This window comes from Schistocerca nitens, chromosome 3 (assembly GCF_023898315.1).
Source record: "Schistocerca nitens isolate TAMUIC-IGC-003100 chromosome 3, iqSchNite1.1, whole genome shotgun sequence".
Taxonomy (NCBI): Eukaryota; Metazoa; Arthropoda; class Insecta; order Orthoptera; family Acrididae; genus Schistocerca; species Schistocerca nitens.
In genome coordinates, this window is record NC_064616.1 from 31,019,489 (window position 1) to 31,036,899 (window position 17,411).

A 17,411-nucleotide genomic window follows, 5' to 3' on the forward strand; every position below is an offset into this window, starting at 1 on the left:
CGCAGTGGCCGACGGCCTTCACTTAACTACCGAGGGCAGCGGCATTTGCGTAAAGATGTCAGTGCTAACAGACAAGCAACACTGCGTGAAATAACCGCAGCAATCAATGTGGGACGTATGACGGACACATCCGTTCGGACAGTGGGGCGAAATTTGGCTGTAATGGGCCATGGCAGAAAACGACCGACGCAAGTGTCCTTGCTAACAGCACATCACCTGCAGTGCTTCTCCTGCATTCGTGACCATATCGCTCAGACACTACAGATGGAAAACCGTGGACTAGTCACATGAGTCCCGATTTCTGTTGGTAAGAGCTGATGATAGGATTCGAGTGTGACGCAGACCCCACGAAGCCGTGGACCCAAGTGCGAGCTAGTAGTGGCTCCGTAATGGTGTGGGCTGTGTTTACAATGGACTGGGGTTCTCTGGCCGAACAGAACCGATCATTGACTGGAAATAGTTGGAGATCATTAGCAGCCATTTATGGATAACAATGTCCATGTCACCGGGCCACAACTGTTCGCTGTCGGTTTGAATAACAATTCTGGACAGTTCGAGTAAATGATCTGGCCACCCGGATTGGCCGACATAAATCCCATGGATCATTTATGGGACATAATCGAGAGGTGAGTTCGTGAACAAAATGCTGCATCGGCAACACCTACGCTATTATGGACGGCAGTAGGGACAGCATTTGTCAATATTACAGCACGGGAGTTGTTGAATGCATGTCACGTCGATTGCAAAGGGAGGTCCGACACGATACTGGAAGGTATCCCGTGACTTTTGTCACCTCAGTCTAAATGATCTTCGACTTACAGCTTCGGAAGCTACAAGTTCGATATTTCGTCTTACTGGAAAGCAGCTAATGAACTATTTGAAAACAGCGGTATGTGGTTCAAGGCTACTAGATTAGCATTCCGTTTTGGCAAGGCACAGTACAAACAATTCAGTACTACTCAAAGAGAACCTCAAGTTGTAAGAACAGTCTACTCAAGCAATGAAATACTAGAAGCAGATAGTGTTAAGTTTTTGGAACCACAAAAAGATCACAACCTTAATTGGAAAAACCAACACTAGAATTAAAAAGTCCTGCAGATCGTTTATATCTATTATACGAATTATTTCTTTTATAGGTGATTTAAATATTAAGAAACTAGTTCCTTTTACATATGTCCCTTAATTAATGAGTTACGGGATCATTCTAGGCGAAGTCCATCTCACAGATACAGTATATTCAAAATACAAAAGCGTTTTTTAATAATTAAATGTGTTGTTGGTTCTACGACATTCTACAGGAAACTCTTCAGAAAAATTCGTACACTGTCAACGGTTTTAACGAAACAAAGTAATTATGAGGTAACATCCTCTGTCATTACCAATGCTTCTCTTTTCTCAATAAATAATGCATGACATGAACATACAGCAGTTCTGCGACTAACATCAACCTCTACAAAACCTTCAAGGCATTAACGTTATTGCAGAAAGGGATCAAATGTATGACTATTCAAGTGTTCAACAAACTGCGATAGCTTACAGATTGTCTCATGAGTGGAGCTGAATTGTTAATTAAGGGACTTCCTATTGGGGAAACCTTTCTTCTCTGCTGAACCGTGTCTTCTTGGATATGTTTATACTTAGCGCTTTATGTTATTTTATAATTACTATTACCACATGTTTCATAATAATAAGTAATTTTACCGAATTTTGCTGAAATAAAATGTTGTTCCTTGACTTCATTCCACATCCCAGAGACACGTCTGAGTGGGATCGATCGAATAAGACCAATATAATGTGATGTAAATACAAATTGTCTTATTTCGCCTTGGCTGAAACGAACTGCCGTCCGACTCAAAACCAAATTGCTATCTGCTCTTCTCAGATAACTAAAGCAGATTGTAGCGCCGCTGGCTAGCATGTGGCAGTTTTGTGCAGCGTTATTGCGGTACTCAGCTTTGTGTCAACTGCTTTTTTCTCGATTTTAGATTTTTTTTTTTTACTTTTCCTAAGTTGTATAGCCTTGTGTACACCAGAATGAATTTTCACTATTCAACGGAGTGTGCGCCGATGCGAAATTTCCCGAATATTGCGGAGAAATCCTCTCTTCGAGGAGTACTAGTCCCGTTAGGCATACAGAACTTCTGTGAAGTTTGGAAAATAAGACAGGGTTACTGGCAGCAATAAAACTGCGATGGCGAAACGCGTGTTGTGTTTGATTGTCGAGTCAATAGAAAAATTTCCGCGAACGGCAAAGGCTCCAGGTTCGAGTGCCGATCAGTCACACGGCTTTAATCTGCCAGGAAGTTTCAAACCTCGTTTTCTGTTAAGGCCAATAGTTTTCAAAGAATGCTGAACGCTGGTTTATTTTGTTCAGAAAATTTCTGCTTCATTACTGCCCTCAGACGCTACTTATCCCCCTGCTTCTTCAATAATTAGGAAGTTACTCACTGACATTGAACAGATTTTTTCTTTAATTCCGTATGTTATTATCTCGTGAAAATGAGTCGAGTACGGGTCCATCACACTTAAATAACTTCCGTAAAGGTGACATTAGAGTGCCTATGGAATATCAAACAGATATGTTCGTATTTTTTCTTTTCATGTGAAGACTTCCTAGCAAATAGAACCCAGGATGTCATTAGCAGCGGGAAGGTAGGACCACAAGTGACAGAAAAACCTTCCATATCTCAGGGAAGGGTGACAGGATCGTCGCAGTTCACGACCAATTTTCCACAGGGAAGTCGCGCCACTGTAAAATTGTTGCAAACTTCATAAAGACTTTCAGATGATCACAGCATGCTGCAAGGAGATGCAGCAGATCCTCAACAAAAATAAATGTTATAGGTCTAAATAAACGAAAAGATCCGGTATCGTTTGACAATGCGATTTACGATCAGTGACAAGAATCAGTCACGACTTTCAAGTATGCAGGAGTATCTTTCCCGAATGAGTGACTTTGAACGACCAGGTAAATCTAACCGAGAAAATGCAGACACCAGACTGAGCTCTGTTGGAAAAATCCTACGGAGTTTAACGCACCCAAGAAGGAGGATGCTTGCAAAATGCACTTTGGCCCAATTCTTAAGTAATATTCATCGCTCTGAGATCCTTACCAATCTGAATTAACGAAAGAGATCAAAAGAAGAGTTGTGAACTTCATCAAGGTTGTTTGATTACAAGAACCTTCAACATCGCAGCGCGTCAGCAATCGTTGGTTAATATATTAAAAAACTAGAAACCCGCCACGATTGCGAAAATAGCACCTAGTGTTAACCTATGTTTCGGCGTAGATAACTACACCTTCTTCAGAACAATAAAACCCACAAGTGCCTAAGAAGACCTTTGTCAATTATTAAAAGAACACCATAGCTATACATTTATAAACGAAAAAAAGGCAAACACAAACAGTACATATATACAAAGTCTAAACCACTACTTAACTTAATGGTGTAACCTCCACCTCACACCGGCCTATGTTCGATAGGCCATGACCCGCCATAAACTACAGCTATAAATGGTCGCTCACATGTAGCGAGTCGGGCGTTTTCGGACATGGAGGAGATACAGAGAGATAGGAACTGTCGATGACATGCCTCGCTCAGGCCGCCCAAGGGCTACTACTGCAGTGGATGACCGCTACCTACGTATTATGGCTCGGAGGAACCCTGACAGCAACGCCACCATGTCGAATAAATGTTTTTCGTGCAGCCACAGGACGTCGTGTTACGACTCAAACTATGCTCCATCGGATGCATGATGCGCAACTTCACTCCCGACGTCCATATTTGCAACCACGCCACCATGCAGTGCGGTACAGATGGGCCCAAAAACATGCCAAATGGACCGCTCAGGATTGGCATCACGTTGTCTTCACCGATGAGTGTCGCATATACCTTCAACCAGACAATCGTCGGAGACGTGTATAGTGGTAACCCGGTCAGGCTGAACGCCTTAGACACACAGTCCAGCGAGTGCAGCAAGGTGGACGTTCCATGACGATGTTTTGGGGTGGCATTATGTGGGGCCGACGTACTCCGCTGGTGGTCATGGAAGGCGCCGTAACGGCTGTACGATACCGAATGCAATCCTCCGACCCATAGTGCAACCATATCGGCAGCATATTGGCGAGCCATTCGTCTTCATTGACGACAGTTCGCGCCCCTATCCTGCACATCTTGTGAATGACTTCTTTAAGGATAACGACATCGCTCGACTCGAGTGACCAGCATGTTCTCCAGACATGAACCCTATCGACATACCTGGGATAGACTGAAAATGGCTGTTTATAGACGACGTGACCCACCAGCCACTCTGAGGGATCTACGCCGAATCGCCGTTGAAGAGTGGGACAATCTGGACCAACAGTGCCTTGATAAACTTGTGGATAGTATGCCACGACGAATAAAGGTATGCATCAATGCAAGAGGACGTGCTACTGGATATTAGGGGTACTGGTGTGTACAGCAATCTGGACCACAACCTCCGAAGGTCTCGCTGTATGGTGGTGCAACATGCACTGTGTGGTTTTCATGAGCAATAAAAAGGGCGGAAATGATGTTTATGTTGATCTATGTTCCAGTTTTCTGTACAGTTTCCGGAACTCTCGGAACCGAGTTGATACAAAACTTTTTTTGATGTGTTTATTTTATTGATGTCCTCCTACATTGGGATAAGTGATCATCATAGTAAAATAAGAGAAATCAGAGCTCATGCCGAAAGATTTGAGTGTTTATTTTTCCAGTGTGCTGTTAATTAGTGTAGTAGTAAGGAAATAGCTTGAAAGCGGTTCTATGAACCCTCTGCAAGGCCTTTACGTGCGAATTCCACAGCAGCTATGTATACGTAGATGAATACAAAGACGACAAAAGCAACCACACGACACCCACCACTAGACAACGGTAGAGGAATATTTAGTCGAAAGTGGTTCGATGAACCCTCTGCAAGGCCTTTACGTGTGAATTCCACAGCAGGTATGTATACGTAGATGAATATAAAGACGACAACAGCAACCACACGACACCCACCACTAGACAACGGTCGAGGAATACTTAGTCGAAAGCTCGTGGATTTTAAACTGCTTGACGCGGCTGGAAGACCGAGAGAATTTTATCAGCACATAACACCGCGAAGCCATGCATTCGTATATTATCTCAAATAAAGATCACAAGTGTAAGATTGAATTATCCAGGTGCACACAGCGGATTCACAAAAAATGCGTTTTGTTACGTGTGAATCATTGGAAGAACTGATGTTTAACGTTTGGGGAACTGCTTATTATTTCTGTAAAAAAAAAGCACAATGATTATATGTACCATCCTATTCCATCCTCGGCGTTAGCGTTCAGTCAGTGTGAAGATCAGAGACGGAGCTTTAGTTCAGTTAGATGAGCATGAGAGAAGAACTCGGCGACAGCCCTCATGAAAGCATGATATGGTACTCAACGTGCAACCGAAGACGAGTTAGGAATGGATCATAAAATAGAAGGTGACGAGGATGGGAATTAAAAATCGACTATGTCCTTTTCAGAGCATCTGTACCAACATTCAGTTTACCAACTGAGCTACCCAAGCATGACTCACGTCCCGTCCTCACAGCTTCACTTCTTCCAGTACCTCGTCTCCTGCCTTCTAAAGTTTGGAGTCGTGGTTGCGTAGCTCAGTTGGTAGAGCACTTGCCCGCGAAAGTCAAAGGTCCCGAGTTCGAGTCTCGCTCCGGCACACAGTTTTAATCTGCCAGGGAGTTTCAGCTGTCAGAATCTTTTTATTGATATTTTGCTTCTATAAATAGACATATAATCCAGTGGCATCCCAATACTCCGTAATTTGTTTTAATGGCACTGACTTCTTTCCCAATTGCCAGTTCGTCGTGCACTGTTTACTGCGTGCACGCCATAGCCTGCGACCAGCGGAGAAGAAACGAATTGGGACGGCAGCTACATCTTTATAAGACGAAAGGTAAAGAGGTTCCCTTCCGTTGCACTAGGGAAATTTATGGTGGACATTATTTACTGGAATTCATCTTGTCTGTTAATCGTGGCACATCTTATTCGTGGAAAGTATTATACTCAGGGACCCACTGAGCACGGACATTATTTACTGAAATTCACCTTGTTTGTTAATCCTGGCACATATTTTTCGTGGGAAGTGTTATACTCAGGAACCCACTGTGTAGTATTTGAACGTAACTATTTGCATCTCTTGGGAATTGTACTTGACGTATCTTCATGAGTACTTTACACTTGGCATCCCTTGTGTGGGGAAAAGTACCTTTAAAGTGCGATTAATTTTAGTAGGATGCATTAAAACCTCATTGTGCTTTACACTCGGCATCCTGTGCGTATATGTGTGGCTGAAGTGGAAGACTACTTTTTGAACAAGTGCTTTTGTAGCCCTAAGCACTTTACACTGGCATACTACGGGGCCGTGGTCGCGATGCAGCACTCGGCTTGTCGGCTTATACGGAGTCAATCTTATCCGCAGCAACAAAATTTCCAAGGTTTTCCATGAACATTTTCTTAGTATTTTGGTGTAAGGGTTCCGGTGGTTTCATTTTATTTTTTGCTCCCATGTACTTGGCTCAAAATGGCTCTGAGCACTATGGGACTTAACATCTATAGTCATCAGTCCCCTAGAACTTAGAACTACTTAAGCCTAACTAACCTAAGGACATCACACAACACCCAGTCATCACGAGGCAGAGAAAATCCCTGACCCCGCCGGGAATCGAACCCATGTACTTGTATAGCACTGAAAATATCTGCAGAACAATTGCAGATGTCCACGGTATGCACTGCGTGAGTTGTTTGGAAACAAACTTCTTCCATTCATTCTCTGTACTTGCTGTTGTCCATTGTACTCTTCGCTCTGAAGCTTGCATTCAATGCTCTTCGGTTCCGTCTCGGGTTTGTTTTTCCAGCAGTGTTCGTTGTACGTTAATAATGGTGCATAGCAGTATGCATAGATACATTACAAAAGTTTCAGATACAAAAGTACGGTGATGTGGTTCCCGTCGCTCCCGGAACAGATCGATATAATATCGTAACGCCGATCTCCCATTGCATTCAGTGAATCCACACGCAAGATGCATGTCGCCAAACTCTTCACCAGTAAACCTATCCATACTGCCGTGTATCACTGTTAACGTGCAGCTATCACAACCGGAGAAACAAATCATAGGCAGAAGTGAACAGCACTGAATGCAAGCTTTAGGGAGAAGAGTCTATGAAAATATTGTTGTCAGCAGCAAGCACCGTGAGTGAATTGAGGAAGTTTTTTCCAAACAAGACACTGTTGCGCAGATATTTCCAATACAGTGCAGATAAGAAGATGTATAGGATAAGAAATCAAACGATACACAATAACTCTATAATGCGTAGCCCGAAACCATGAGTCCCTTACACCTAATTAGAATATATGCCTCAACAGCCTCCAAAATATTGTCGGTGGAGTTTGGCTTCACGCTGTATAACTTCCAGGTACTCGCGCTGGCCTTTCTGCCGTCATGTCTTTAACATAGTACAAAACCAGTTAACAAGGATATCTGAATAACATCTTTTTGGTTATTAGGCCGGGTCATTATGAAACACTAAAACAACTAAAATTCCAACGTTTCGATCGACTGTGCAGCGCTTCTCTTCAGGATGATGAATAGTTAATCGCCCTGAACTCGACCGGTGCAAAGTCGCATTTTCGTTGTTTTAGTGTTTGATAATGAGGCAACCTAATAACCAAAAAGCTTTTTTATCAGACAGAAACTGGCCGTGGAAGCCAACGAAATGAATTTAGGACATCGTTTACGGAATATGTATGAGAATAGGGTACCTCAGTCCTGACTCCTCATTCTTCCGCTAATGATACTCGAGTTGGCACACCCCGTTAAGAGAAGCAGGTTGATACCGGACGTCAAGTAAATGTTAGTAACTTGCATAAGGACATCTATGTTCGGAAGAAAACTTATCTAGCTTTACCGGTCAAAATAAACTGAAGGGGACACCAGAGTGCTGCTGGAAAGCAAATAATTATAGTTATCTGCTATACTATTAATTCCACACATAGTATTTCGAACAAACCAAAAACACTGCGATGAACAGTGGTAGATAAAGTGGTGAAATGGAGACACCCGAGAGTTTTAATACACCGAAACTGATTAGTGAGGCTAAAATTAATGACTTATAAAGAATATCGAAGTCTTCGACATGTGGACCAGTCAAAAAATTCCTTTAGGCATCTGAAAGTGACGTTGTTACTACTACCATTAATCTAGGAAAATTTGCGCTTTCATTTCGTGGGCGAGTTTCAGTTAAGCGGTTTAATCCTGACCATCGCACAATGCTCCTTTGTCATACAGTGAAGCGCCAAAGAAACTGATATAGGCATGCGTATTTAAATACAGAGATATGTAAACAGGCAGAATACGGCGCTGAGGTCGGCAACGCCTCTATAAGACAACAAGTGTCTGGTGCAGTTGTTAGATCGGTTACTGCTGCTACAATGGCAGGTTGTCAAGATTTAAGTGAAGCTGAACAGGGTATTATAGTTGGCGCACGAGCGATGGGACACAGCATCTCCTAGGTAGCGATGAAGTGGGGATTTTCCCGTACGACCATTTCATGAGTGTGCCGTGAATATCAGGCATCCGGTAAAACACCAACTCTCCGACATCGCTGCGGCCAGAAAAGATCCTGCAAGAATGGGACCAAAGACGATTGAGGAGAATCTTTCAACATGACAGAAGTGCAACCCTTCCGCAAATTGCTGCGGATTTCAATGCTGGGCCATCGACAAGTGTCAGCGTGCGAACCATTCAACGAAACATCATCCATATGGGCTTGCCGAGCCGAAGGCCCACTGGTGTAACCTTGATGCCTGCACGACACAAAGCTTTACGCCTCGCCTGGGCCCGTCAACACCGACATTGGACTGTTGATGACTGGAAAGATGTCGTCTGGTCGGACGAGTCTCGTTTCGAATTGTATCGAGCGGATGAACGTGTGCGAGTATGGTGAAACTTCAGGAATCCATGGGCCCTGCATGTCATCAGGGGACTGTTCAAGCTGGTAGCGCTCTCTGGGCGTGTGCAGTTGGAGTGTTATGGGATCCCTGATACGTCTACATACGACTCTGACTGACAGGTGACACGTACGTAAGCATCCTGTCTGACCACCTGCATCCATTCATGTCCATTGTGCATTCCGACGGAATTGGGAAATTCCAGCAGGACAATGCGACACCCTAACCGTCAAGAATTGCTACAGAGTGGTTCCAGGAACACTCTTCTGAGGTTAAATACTTCCGCTGGCCACCAAACTCTCCGGAGACGAACATTATTGAGCATATCTGGGATGCCTTGCAACGTGCAGTTCAGAAGAGATCTCCACCCCCTCGTACTCTTACGGATTTATGGACAGCCCTGCAGGATTCATGGTGTCAATTCCCTCCAGCGCTACTTCAGGGATCAATCGAGTCCATTTTACGTCGTGTTGCGGCACTTCTGCGGTATTATACAGGTTTACAAGCTTCTTTGGCTCTTCAGTGTATTATGCAATGTGTAGCTTAAGATGGGCAGTTCACGGTCTCATTCATTGCGTGTTTAGACCTTCCCATATATGCACTGTAGCAAAGAGTGTCAGTTCTTCCTATCAGGTTTACTGTAGATTTTATTCACTCACTTGCAAGAGATGGCCGGCCGGTGTGGCCGTGCGGTTCTAAGCGCGTCAGTTTGGAGTCGCGTGACCGCTACGGTCGCAGGTTCGAATCCTGCCTCGGGCATGGATGTGTGTGATGTCCTTAGGTTAGTTAGGTTTAAGTAGTTCTAAGTTCTAGGGGACTGATGACCTCAGTAGTTAAGTCTCATAGTGCTCAGAGCCATTTGAACCATTTTTGCAAGAGATGTCACGATCTGGTAGTTAAGATCGCCAAGCAATCTTGCGGTACAATTTCTCTTGAGGGTAACAGAGGTATACCCAGTACTAATGTTGCTCAACTACATTCAGATTGTTGCTGAGAGATGACGTCAACCTCGAGGACCATGCTGGCACGGATCGATTTCTTCATCGGCTGCTGAAGAGGGAATAAAGGAAGGAAGAGATAACGTACTGTCGACACTGATGCCAACAGAGAGGTAGCACGAGGTGGCAACAGCCCACTATGGAGAAGGTAATCTGATGTAAATTTGCATAAGAAACTGCATCGGCATTCACTTCAGGTTATTCAGGGAAAACACAGAAAACCTAAATCATCATGATGAGATGAGAATTAGCCATTCCACCAGACTATTTTACTAACTACGCCACCTTGGTCGGTTTCACCGAAGAGGATGCTGCTACAGCACAAAAACTGCTTCAATAAAATCGTGTGCCTCACACCATACGGAAAATTCTTGGATAAGTCTGTATCTGCACTTCATATAAATCTGCATGGTCACAGTAATACAGTTAACTGTAACTCTTAGGTAGTCTTAGAAAATGAACAAGAAAGTTTAGAAACTAAAGAAAAAAGTGTTACTGGGCAGCAGATGAAAGTGCAGGAAACAAAAACTATAGACCAATTTTCAGCAACTGGCGGCTTCAAATTCCACTCCGACAATACCGATCAGAATTTTTCTAAAACACACAAAATGAATGACACTACGAATTCTCCAGCTCTTGATGTAACCGATAGTTCTTCGCCACAGACGACTTCGACACCAACGAAAGTTAAATCCCACCAGAAAAAAGTCGAACCTAACTGTGACCTAAAATTTTCACAGGCTGATGGAAAAACACTAACGTGTGTAAAATTGCAACAACCGGAAACAGTGGCCCAAAAGGACCCAAAAGAATCCAAATTCGGATGCTGAAGTACTTCTACAGACGTGAATCTGTCTGCGGCGACAGGTATCCGCCGTCTACTTCGAGTTGAGCAAGTGGCGACATAAACGTTGCAACGGCTTCCGTTGTCCAGAAATCACAATTGCTTTCATCCTGCCCGCATACGACCTAGACACTGCTGTGGTAATCTCAATATGGTAACCTGCGCTGTTGGAAACCGTGGCGCACGAACACTAAGTGTGATGGTTTTGGGAGACATTGGATTCAAAACACTTTTACATATTGAGGACGGTCTTTACTACAAATGCTACATCGGGTGCCTCCTATGATTCGAACACACTTTAAGGTAGCAGCTGGCAGCGAGCGTAAACAAGCTCTTAGACTGCAGTAGGGAGAGAAGCGGTCTGGGGGAACAAGCGCTGCCTCCCTCTCGCATGGCTGGAAACATAAACCAGTGATATGTGCTTCTGCGAAAGCGGAACTGACACATAGTGAGAGCAACCGCCGCCCATAGACATTAATTAGTGTTTTGTATTTTCTGTACTCTGAGACCCTAGAGAACATTTTTGTAGGATTATAATGTATTTACATACTTTATAACATGAAATAAAACAAAATTATGCTATTTTCATCGGATTCTTTATTTTTTATCTACAGTAACTACGTATTATTCAGATGATGCCTCCCAGTCTTGTTTACTTGAGCAGTCTGTTTCTATTGGGGACTTCTCCTAATCATCATGCTCAGCCTATTCCGTCCTACACCTGAAAGCAGTAAATGTCTTGTTCCTTTTATGAAAGGTGTGCTGTTTTTTCCCGTCTCATACCTGTTATTAACGTATTAATGGAGCAGATTTCAGTATTAACCTGTTTGTTGAGTTCAGATTGCATCCTTCTCGTGAGAGTTTCCTAGTGAACGTTTGTGTGTACAGACAAACGTGCTGGTTGCAGGCCTCGGCTACTTCTTCTGACAAACTGCCTGTGGGTAAGAGGGCATGTTCAATGCCCGCTGGGCCATACATCGAAATCTTGTGTACTGTGGGAGACATAAGATACCATGGACATAAATCAACATACAGTCCTGCTGTTTCAGTAGCATAAGAAGAAAATTTGTCTATGTCTACCTTATGTCCACTGGAAATAGCTTCAAGAATAACCCTGAATTGACAGATGAGTTGCAGATGAATACCTGATGTTTCTGCTAATGTTTCAGGGTCTGCAAAACATCTTCTACTGGCATTTGGATCATTTTCTTTCCATAGCTTTGCTTGGGAACATATACTGTTAATCCCAATCCACTTCTAAACATTTCTTGTGTGACTCATTTCCTCTCTTGAACATGTTTCTTTTCCTCTATTGAACGGTTTTGCCACTTTTTTGTGTTTATTTTATAGGACTAATGCAAAATACACTCCTGGAAATGGAAAAAAGAACACATTGACACCGGTGTGTCAGACCCACCATACTTGCTCCGGACACTGCGAGAGGGCTGTACAAGCAATGATCACACGCACGGCACAGCGGACACACCAGGAACCGCGGTGTTGGCCGTCGAATGGCGCTAGCTGCGCAGCATTTGTGCACCGCCGCCGTCAGTGTCAGCCAGTTTGCCGTGGCATACGGAGCTCCATCGCAGTCTTTAACACTGGTAGCATGCCGCGACAGCGTGGACGTAAACCGTATGTGCAGTTGACGGACTTTGAGCGAGGGCGTATAGTGGGCATGCGGGAGGCCGGGTGGACGTACCGCCGAATTGCTCAACACGTGGGGCGTGAGGTCTCCACAGTACATCGATGTTGTCGCCAGTGGTCGGCGGAAGGTGCACGTGCCCGTCGACCTGGGACCGGACCGCAGCGACGCACGGATGCACGCCAAGACCGTAGGATCCTACGCAGTGCCGTAGGGGACCGCCCCGCCACTTCCCAGCAAATTAGGGACACTGTTGCTCCTGGGGTATCGGCGAGGACCATTCGCAACCGTCTCCATGAAGCTGGGCTACGGTCCCGCACACCGTTAGGCCGTCTTCCGCTCACGCCCCAACATCGTGCAGCCCGCCTCCAGTGGTGTCGCGACAGGCGTGAATGGAGGGACGAATGGAGACGTGTCGTCTTCAGCGATGAGAGTCGCTTCTGCCTTGGTGCCAATGATGGTCGTATGCGTGTTTGGCGCCGTGCAGGTGAGCGCCACAATCAGGACTGCATACGACCGAGGCACACAGGGCCAACACCCGGCATCATGGTGTGGGGAGCGATCTCCTACACTGGCCGTACACCACTGGTGATCGTCGAGGGGACACTGAATAGTGCACGGTACATCCAAACCGTCATCGAACCCATCGTTCTACCATTCCTAGACCGGCAAGGGAACTTGCTGTTCCAACAGGACAATGCACGTCCGCATGTATCCCGTGCCACCCAACGTGCTCTAGAAGGTGTAAGTCAACTACCCAGGCCAGCAAGATCTCCGGATCTGTCCCCCATTGAGCATGTTTGGGACTGGATGAAGCGTCGTCTCACGCGGTCTGCACGTCCAGCACGAACGCTGATCCAACTGAGGCGCCAGGTGGAAATGGCATGGCAAGCCGTTCCACAGGACTACATCCAGCATCTCTACGATCGTCTCCATGGGAGAATAGCAGCCTGCATTGCTGCGAAAGGTGGATATACACTGTACTAGTGCCGACATTGTGCATGCTCTGTTGCCTGTGTCTATGTGCCTGTGGTTCTGTCAGTGTGATCATGTGATGTATCTGACCCCAGGAATGTGTCAATAAAGTTTCCCCTTCCTGGGACAATGAATTCACGGTGTTCTTATTTCAATTTCCAGGAGTGTAAAATCAAAAATCTAATACGTGCATGGAGTACAGACAGGCCAAACTGAAGAGCCTCTGTATTTATTACTTTTGTTTGTCACAAGTCATTCAAGTGTTCTGAGATAGCCTTGCAAATATAGCATCTCATTGTTGATGCTGTCTCTGTTGCTGCATCTACCATAGTCATCAGCAATGTGTGTTATTGCAACTTTTGTTTGTTGTAATATTTCAATTTGCCTGTTGATATAACCAATTACTTCATTAGTAACATTATCTGTTTCGTGAATAAATTTAATTCCTGTTGACATGCAATAGCGAGGAGCCGATGGTGTAAGATTTTCCAAACAATTACGTCTTTATACGCAACTAAAGATGATTGAGATATGTTCACATCAGAATCGTGGTATTTTCAGATTTTCGTTTAAACTGAATTTACTGTGAAGCATCAAAACCCCGTTTATAGATAAGTTCCAATACATTTATGTCATAATTTGCAAGTTCATTTAAAAGCTCTCGCAAATATAATATTAATCGCTCACATGTGTGACCGAGCAAGGCTCGAAGTTGAATCTCCAAACATGTGGTAGTCACCTGATAAGATTCAGAGGCTAGCACTACCTCTTGAAGGTTACTGTAACAGGGATAGACCTTCTTATCAGCTGTTCGGATTATTTCGTACTGTTTTCTTCTCAGCGAGGCTTCCACAAAGCCTGACAAGGCTAGCATATGTGAAAGTAATTTTTGTGCTTGTAAGTCTCTACGACTCCGATCTAATGCTTGTCTGTATTTAGCTCCCCATGTAGGAGATCAAGTAACATCTTTAACCAATTTGGAACTGTCAACATTTCCAGGTTTTCAAAGCTTTATTTGACGGACATACTTTAATTCTGTGGGGGCACAAGGGTTTCGTAATAGCTGTGTCTTACGCCTTTTACTGCTTTTGCGTAACTTTGACGGTCTATCAACTCGAGTATTTCAACATGGAATTTTAATGGTACTTTGCAGTCAATTATGGTTATATTTAAGAAGGTACTTTCAACTTTGAATGAAGCAAGCCATCGTTGCTTTAATTGTGACTTTATATAAGACAGATTATGTTTAAAACCTTTCTTTTCTTCGCCAGGGAAGGAAGGAACTGATAATATACACTTTTCCATAAAATCCAATCTTTTTACAAACACTTTTCAAAATATCTCTTCGTGGGTCCTAGGGGCCTTCTCTTGTCATATTTTTTACTTTCAGAGGACCTAGGATAAAAACAAAATGCTTTCAGAATTCATTTCGGAAATGACGTTTTTTCTAGCTGACAGCTCATTAATGTAAAACAATCGTACAAAATCAAACTGCGGTATTCAGCGGCTACTTTTTTAAATTCACAGTAGAGGAATGACTTTTGTATCACACTATATAAACAAATATGCAAGGAAACACACTGAAGTAAATCAAAAAGAATGATTACTAATAGAAGTAGTAAATAATAAGAATAAAGATAATTATAAATAACGGTAAATACTCGGATCTTCGGAATACATATTGCTTTTCAGCACACTTCAAGTAAAAACTCACATTGACACATTCACAAACGCAGAGTGATTTCAAGCCAGTAGAGAAGCTTCAGAAGCACTGTAAGCGAGACGTAAATGCAGACTAGGTCTACGGCGTATCAGTGCGCAATAAGCAAATAACACACTGCCTCAGCAACGCCGCACCTATCAGACTATCGCAGAAAGTTATGCCATTCCGAGAATTATTCGCACTTGAAAAGCGTACTTTTGCCCAGCTTTCAGGACAAAATATTCCTATGTTCACCGAACGTTTTGGGGTCGCGGGAGACATACTCGAACATCTCGATGGATCTGGAGTAACCTCTTTACTAGCTCAAAATAAGGAATCGACGAGTAAAACACAAGATAAAACGAAGTTGAGTACACAAATCATGCAGTAGTGGCTGTCACAATAGCTTGCTGAGGTAGATAATGTCGGTAATAAGGTAGTAAAGGCCCGACCTTTACTTGTTCTTTACGCAACCGTAGTTCAAACAATTCCCCCCCCCCCCCTACACTTAAAATGCCACATTAAAGTGTCCGCACAATAGAGTCCGAGGTATTGCTCCACCTGCAGGCAGCCCCACATGCCATACTTCAGCCTGGTTGTCAGCCTCCGTAGCTGAGGGATCAGCGATGGCCGGCCGGAGTGGCCGAGCGGTTCTAGGCGCTACAGTCTGGAACCGCGAGACCGCTACGGTCGCGGGTTCGAATCCTGCCTCGGGCATGGATGTGTGTGATGTCCTTAGGTTAGTTAGGTTTAAGTAGTTCTAAGTTATAGGGGACTGATGACCCCAGCAGTTAAGTCCCATAGTGCACAGAGCGATTTTGATCAGCGATGCTGAGTACCATGCGGAAGACCCGGGCTCCATTCCCGGAACTGCCAGGGATTTTTCCGTGGTGGGAAGATTGGTACGGGGTGTACTTAGCCCGTTGAAGCTAACTGAGCAGCTATTCGAGCGATTAGTAGTGGTTCCGTGGTCAAAAAACCTGACAACTATCGGGAAAGCGGTTTTCTGACCACGTGTCCCTCCATACCGCTTTCGGTGCCGCCAGTGGCGGATGAAGACAGGGCAGTTGGTCGGAACTTAACCTTGACTCTGGATATGAATAAGGAAGGTACGAGTCTTCCTTGGAGATCGACACCGAGCGAACTGACTCAGATCCGGAGATTTACTTTTCCGCGATTTCGTTAAATCGATTAACACGAATGATGGGTTTGCTCATTTGAAAAGGACATGAAAGATTACCTTCCCCATTCTCGTCCTATCGCAGCTTGTACTTTGTCTCTAATGATCTCGTCGTCGATAGGCCGCTACACACTAATCTCGATTGCATCCATCGAAGACTGACGGATAACACTGTTTCCTGTTTCCTATCGAATATGTTTGGGACGTGGGTAAAAGAAAGCATTTACGTTACGATCCACCACACGCACTACTGATACTTTGAAACTCGAATACCACTTACGAGGAAAAAATTCGCCAAGAACCTGTCCAGGCCCGTTTTGAGTCCATACTATGAAGTTTGTGCCATAAATCTGATGATTTATGTATTACCGTGCACCTCCTCGTGATACGAAATTCGTTTCACTAACACGCATGGTTACAGTAATTTACAGGTTTTTTTCTAAGGAGCTATGGGGTTTCAGAAGATGACTGTGAGAAAACTACAAGACACGCAGAAAATTTACACTTATGAGCGTATAGAGCATCTTCAAGTGTCAATTCGTGGCCTAGACGCAGAGTGCACTATTAAGGACACATGTATCAGAACATGTAGACAAATCATCGATTCCGTATTGTCGGATCTTCTCAGGTCGCCCCTGCTTATCGGCAACACAAAGTGGGCTGCAGACGTTGCGCCTACGTGGGCGACACCAGCAGCAGCAATGCACATGCTGTTTCACTTCTATTGATGTTCACTACGTCACAAACGGCGCCCAGATAAAGCACCTATAATGTGAGTTAAAAACTTGGGAGATGCTCTATCCACTGAAATATGTCTGTTCTCTGTATGTTATTTATTATTTATTTATTTATTTACACGTTAAGTTCCGTGGGACCAAATTGAGGAGCAAATCTCCAAGGTCATGGAACGTGACAGTACATGAAATTACAATGTAAAAGTAATAACAGATAAAAATAAAATGTTTATGAACCGAAAAAAATCAAGCCATAAGTTTAAGTAAACGCAATCAACAGTACAACATAAGAATCAGCTTAATTTTTCAAGGAACTCCTCGACAG

General features: G+C 44.0%; 1 protein-coding gene across 2 annotated transcripts in view; it reads left to right on the forward strand.

The window, feature by feature from the left end:
• Window positions 1–17,411, forward strand: part of LOC126247968 (polypeptide N-acetylgalactosaminyltransferase 16-like) — a 567,635-nt gene that overhangs the window by 309,078 nt on the left and 241,146 nt on the right. Inside the window, exon 1 of one of the 2 annotated variants that reach the window (XM_049948534.1) lies at window positions 10,131–10,154. The exons of the other annotated variant lie outside the window; for it this stretch is intronic. Coding sequence (XP_049804491.1) covers window positions 10,146–10,154 — 9 coding nt within the window. The 5' untranslated portion in view covers window positions 10,131–10,145. Of the gene's footprint in view, window positions 1–10,130; window positions 10,155–17,411 lie in introns of those variants that run through there. 2 annotated transcript variants of the gene reach the window in all.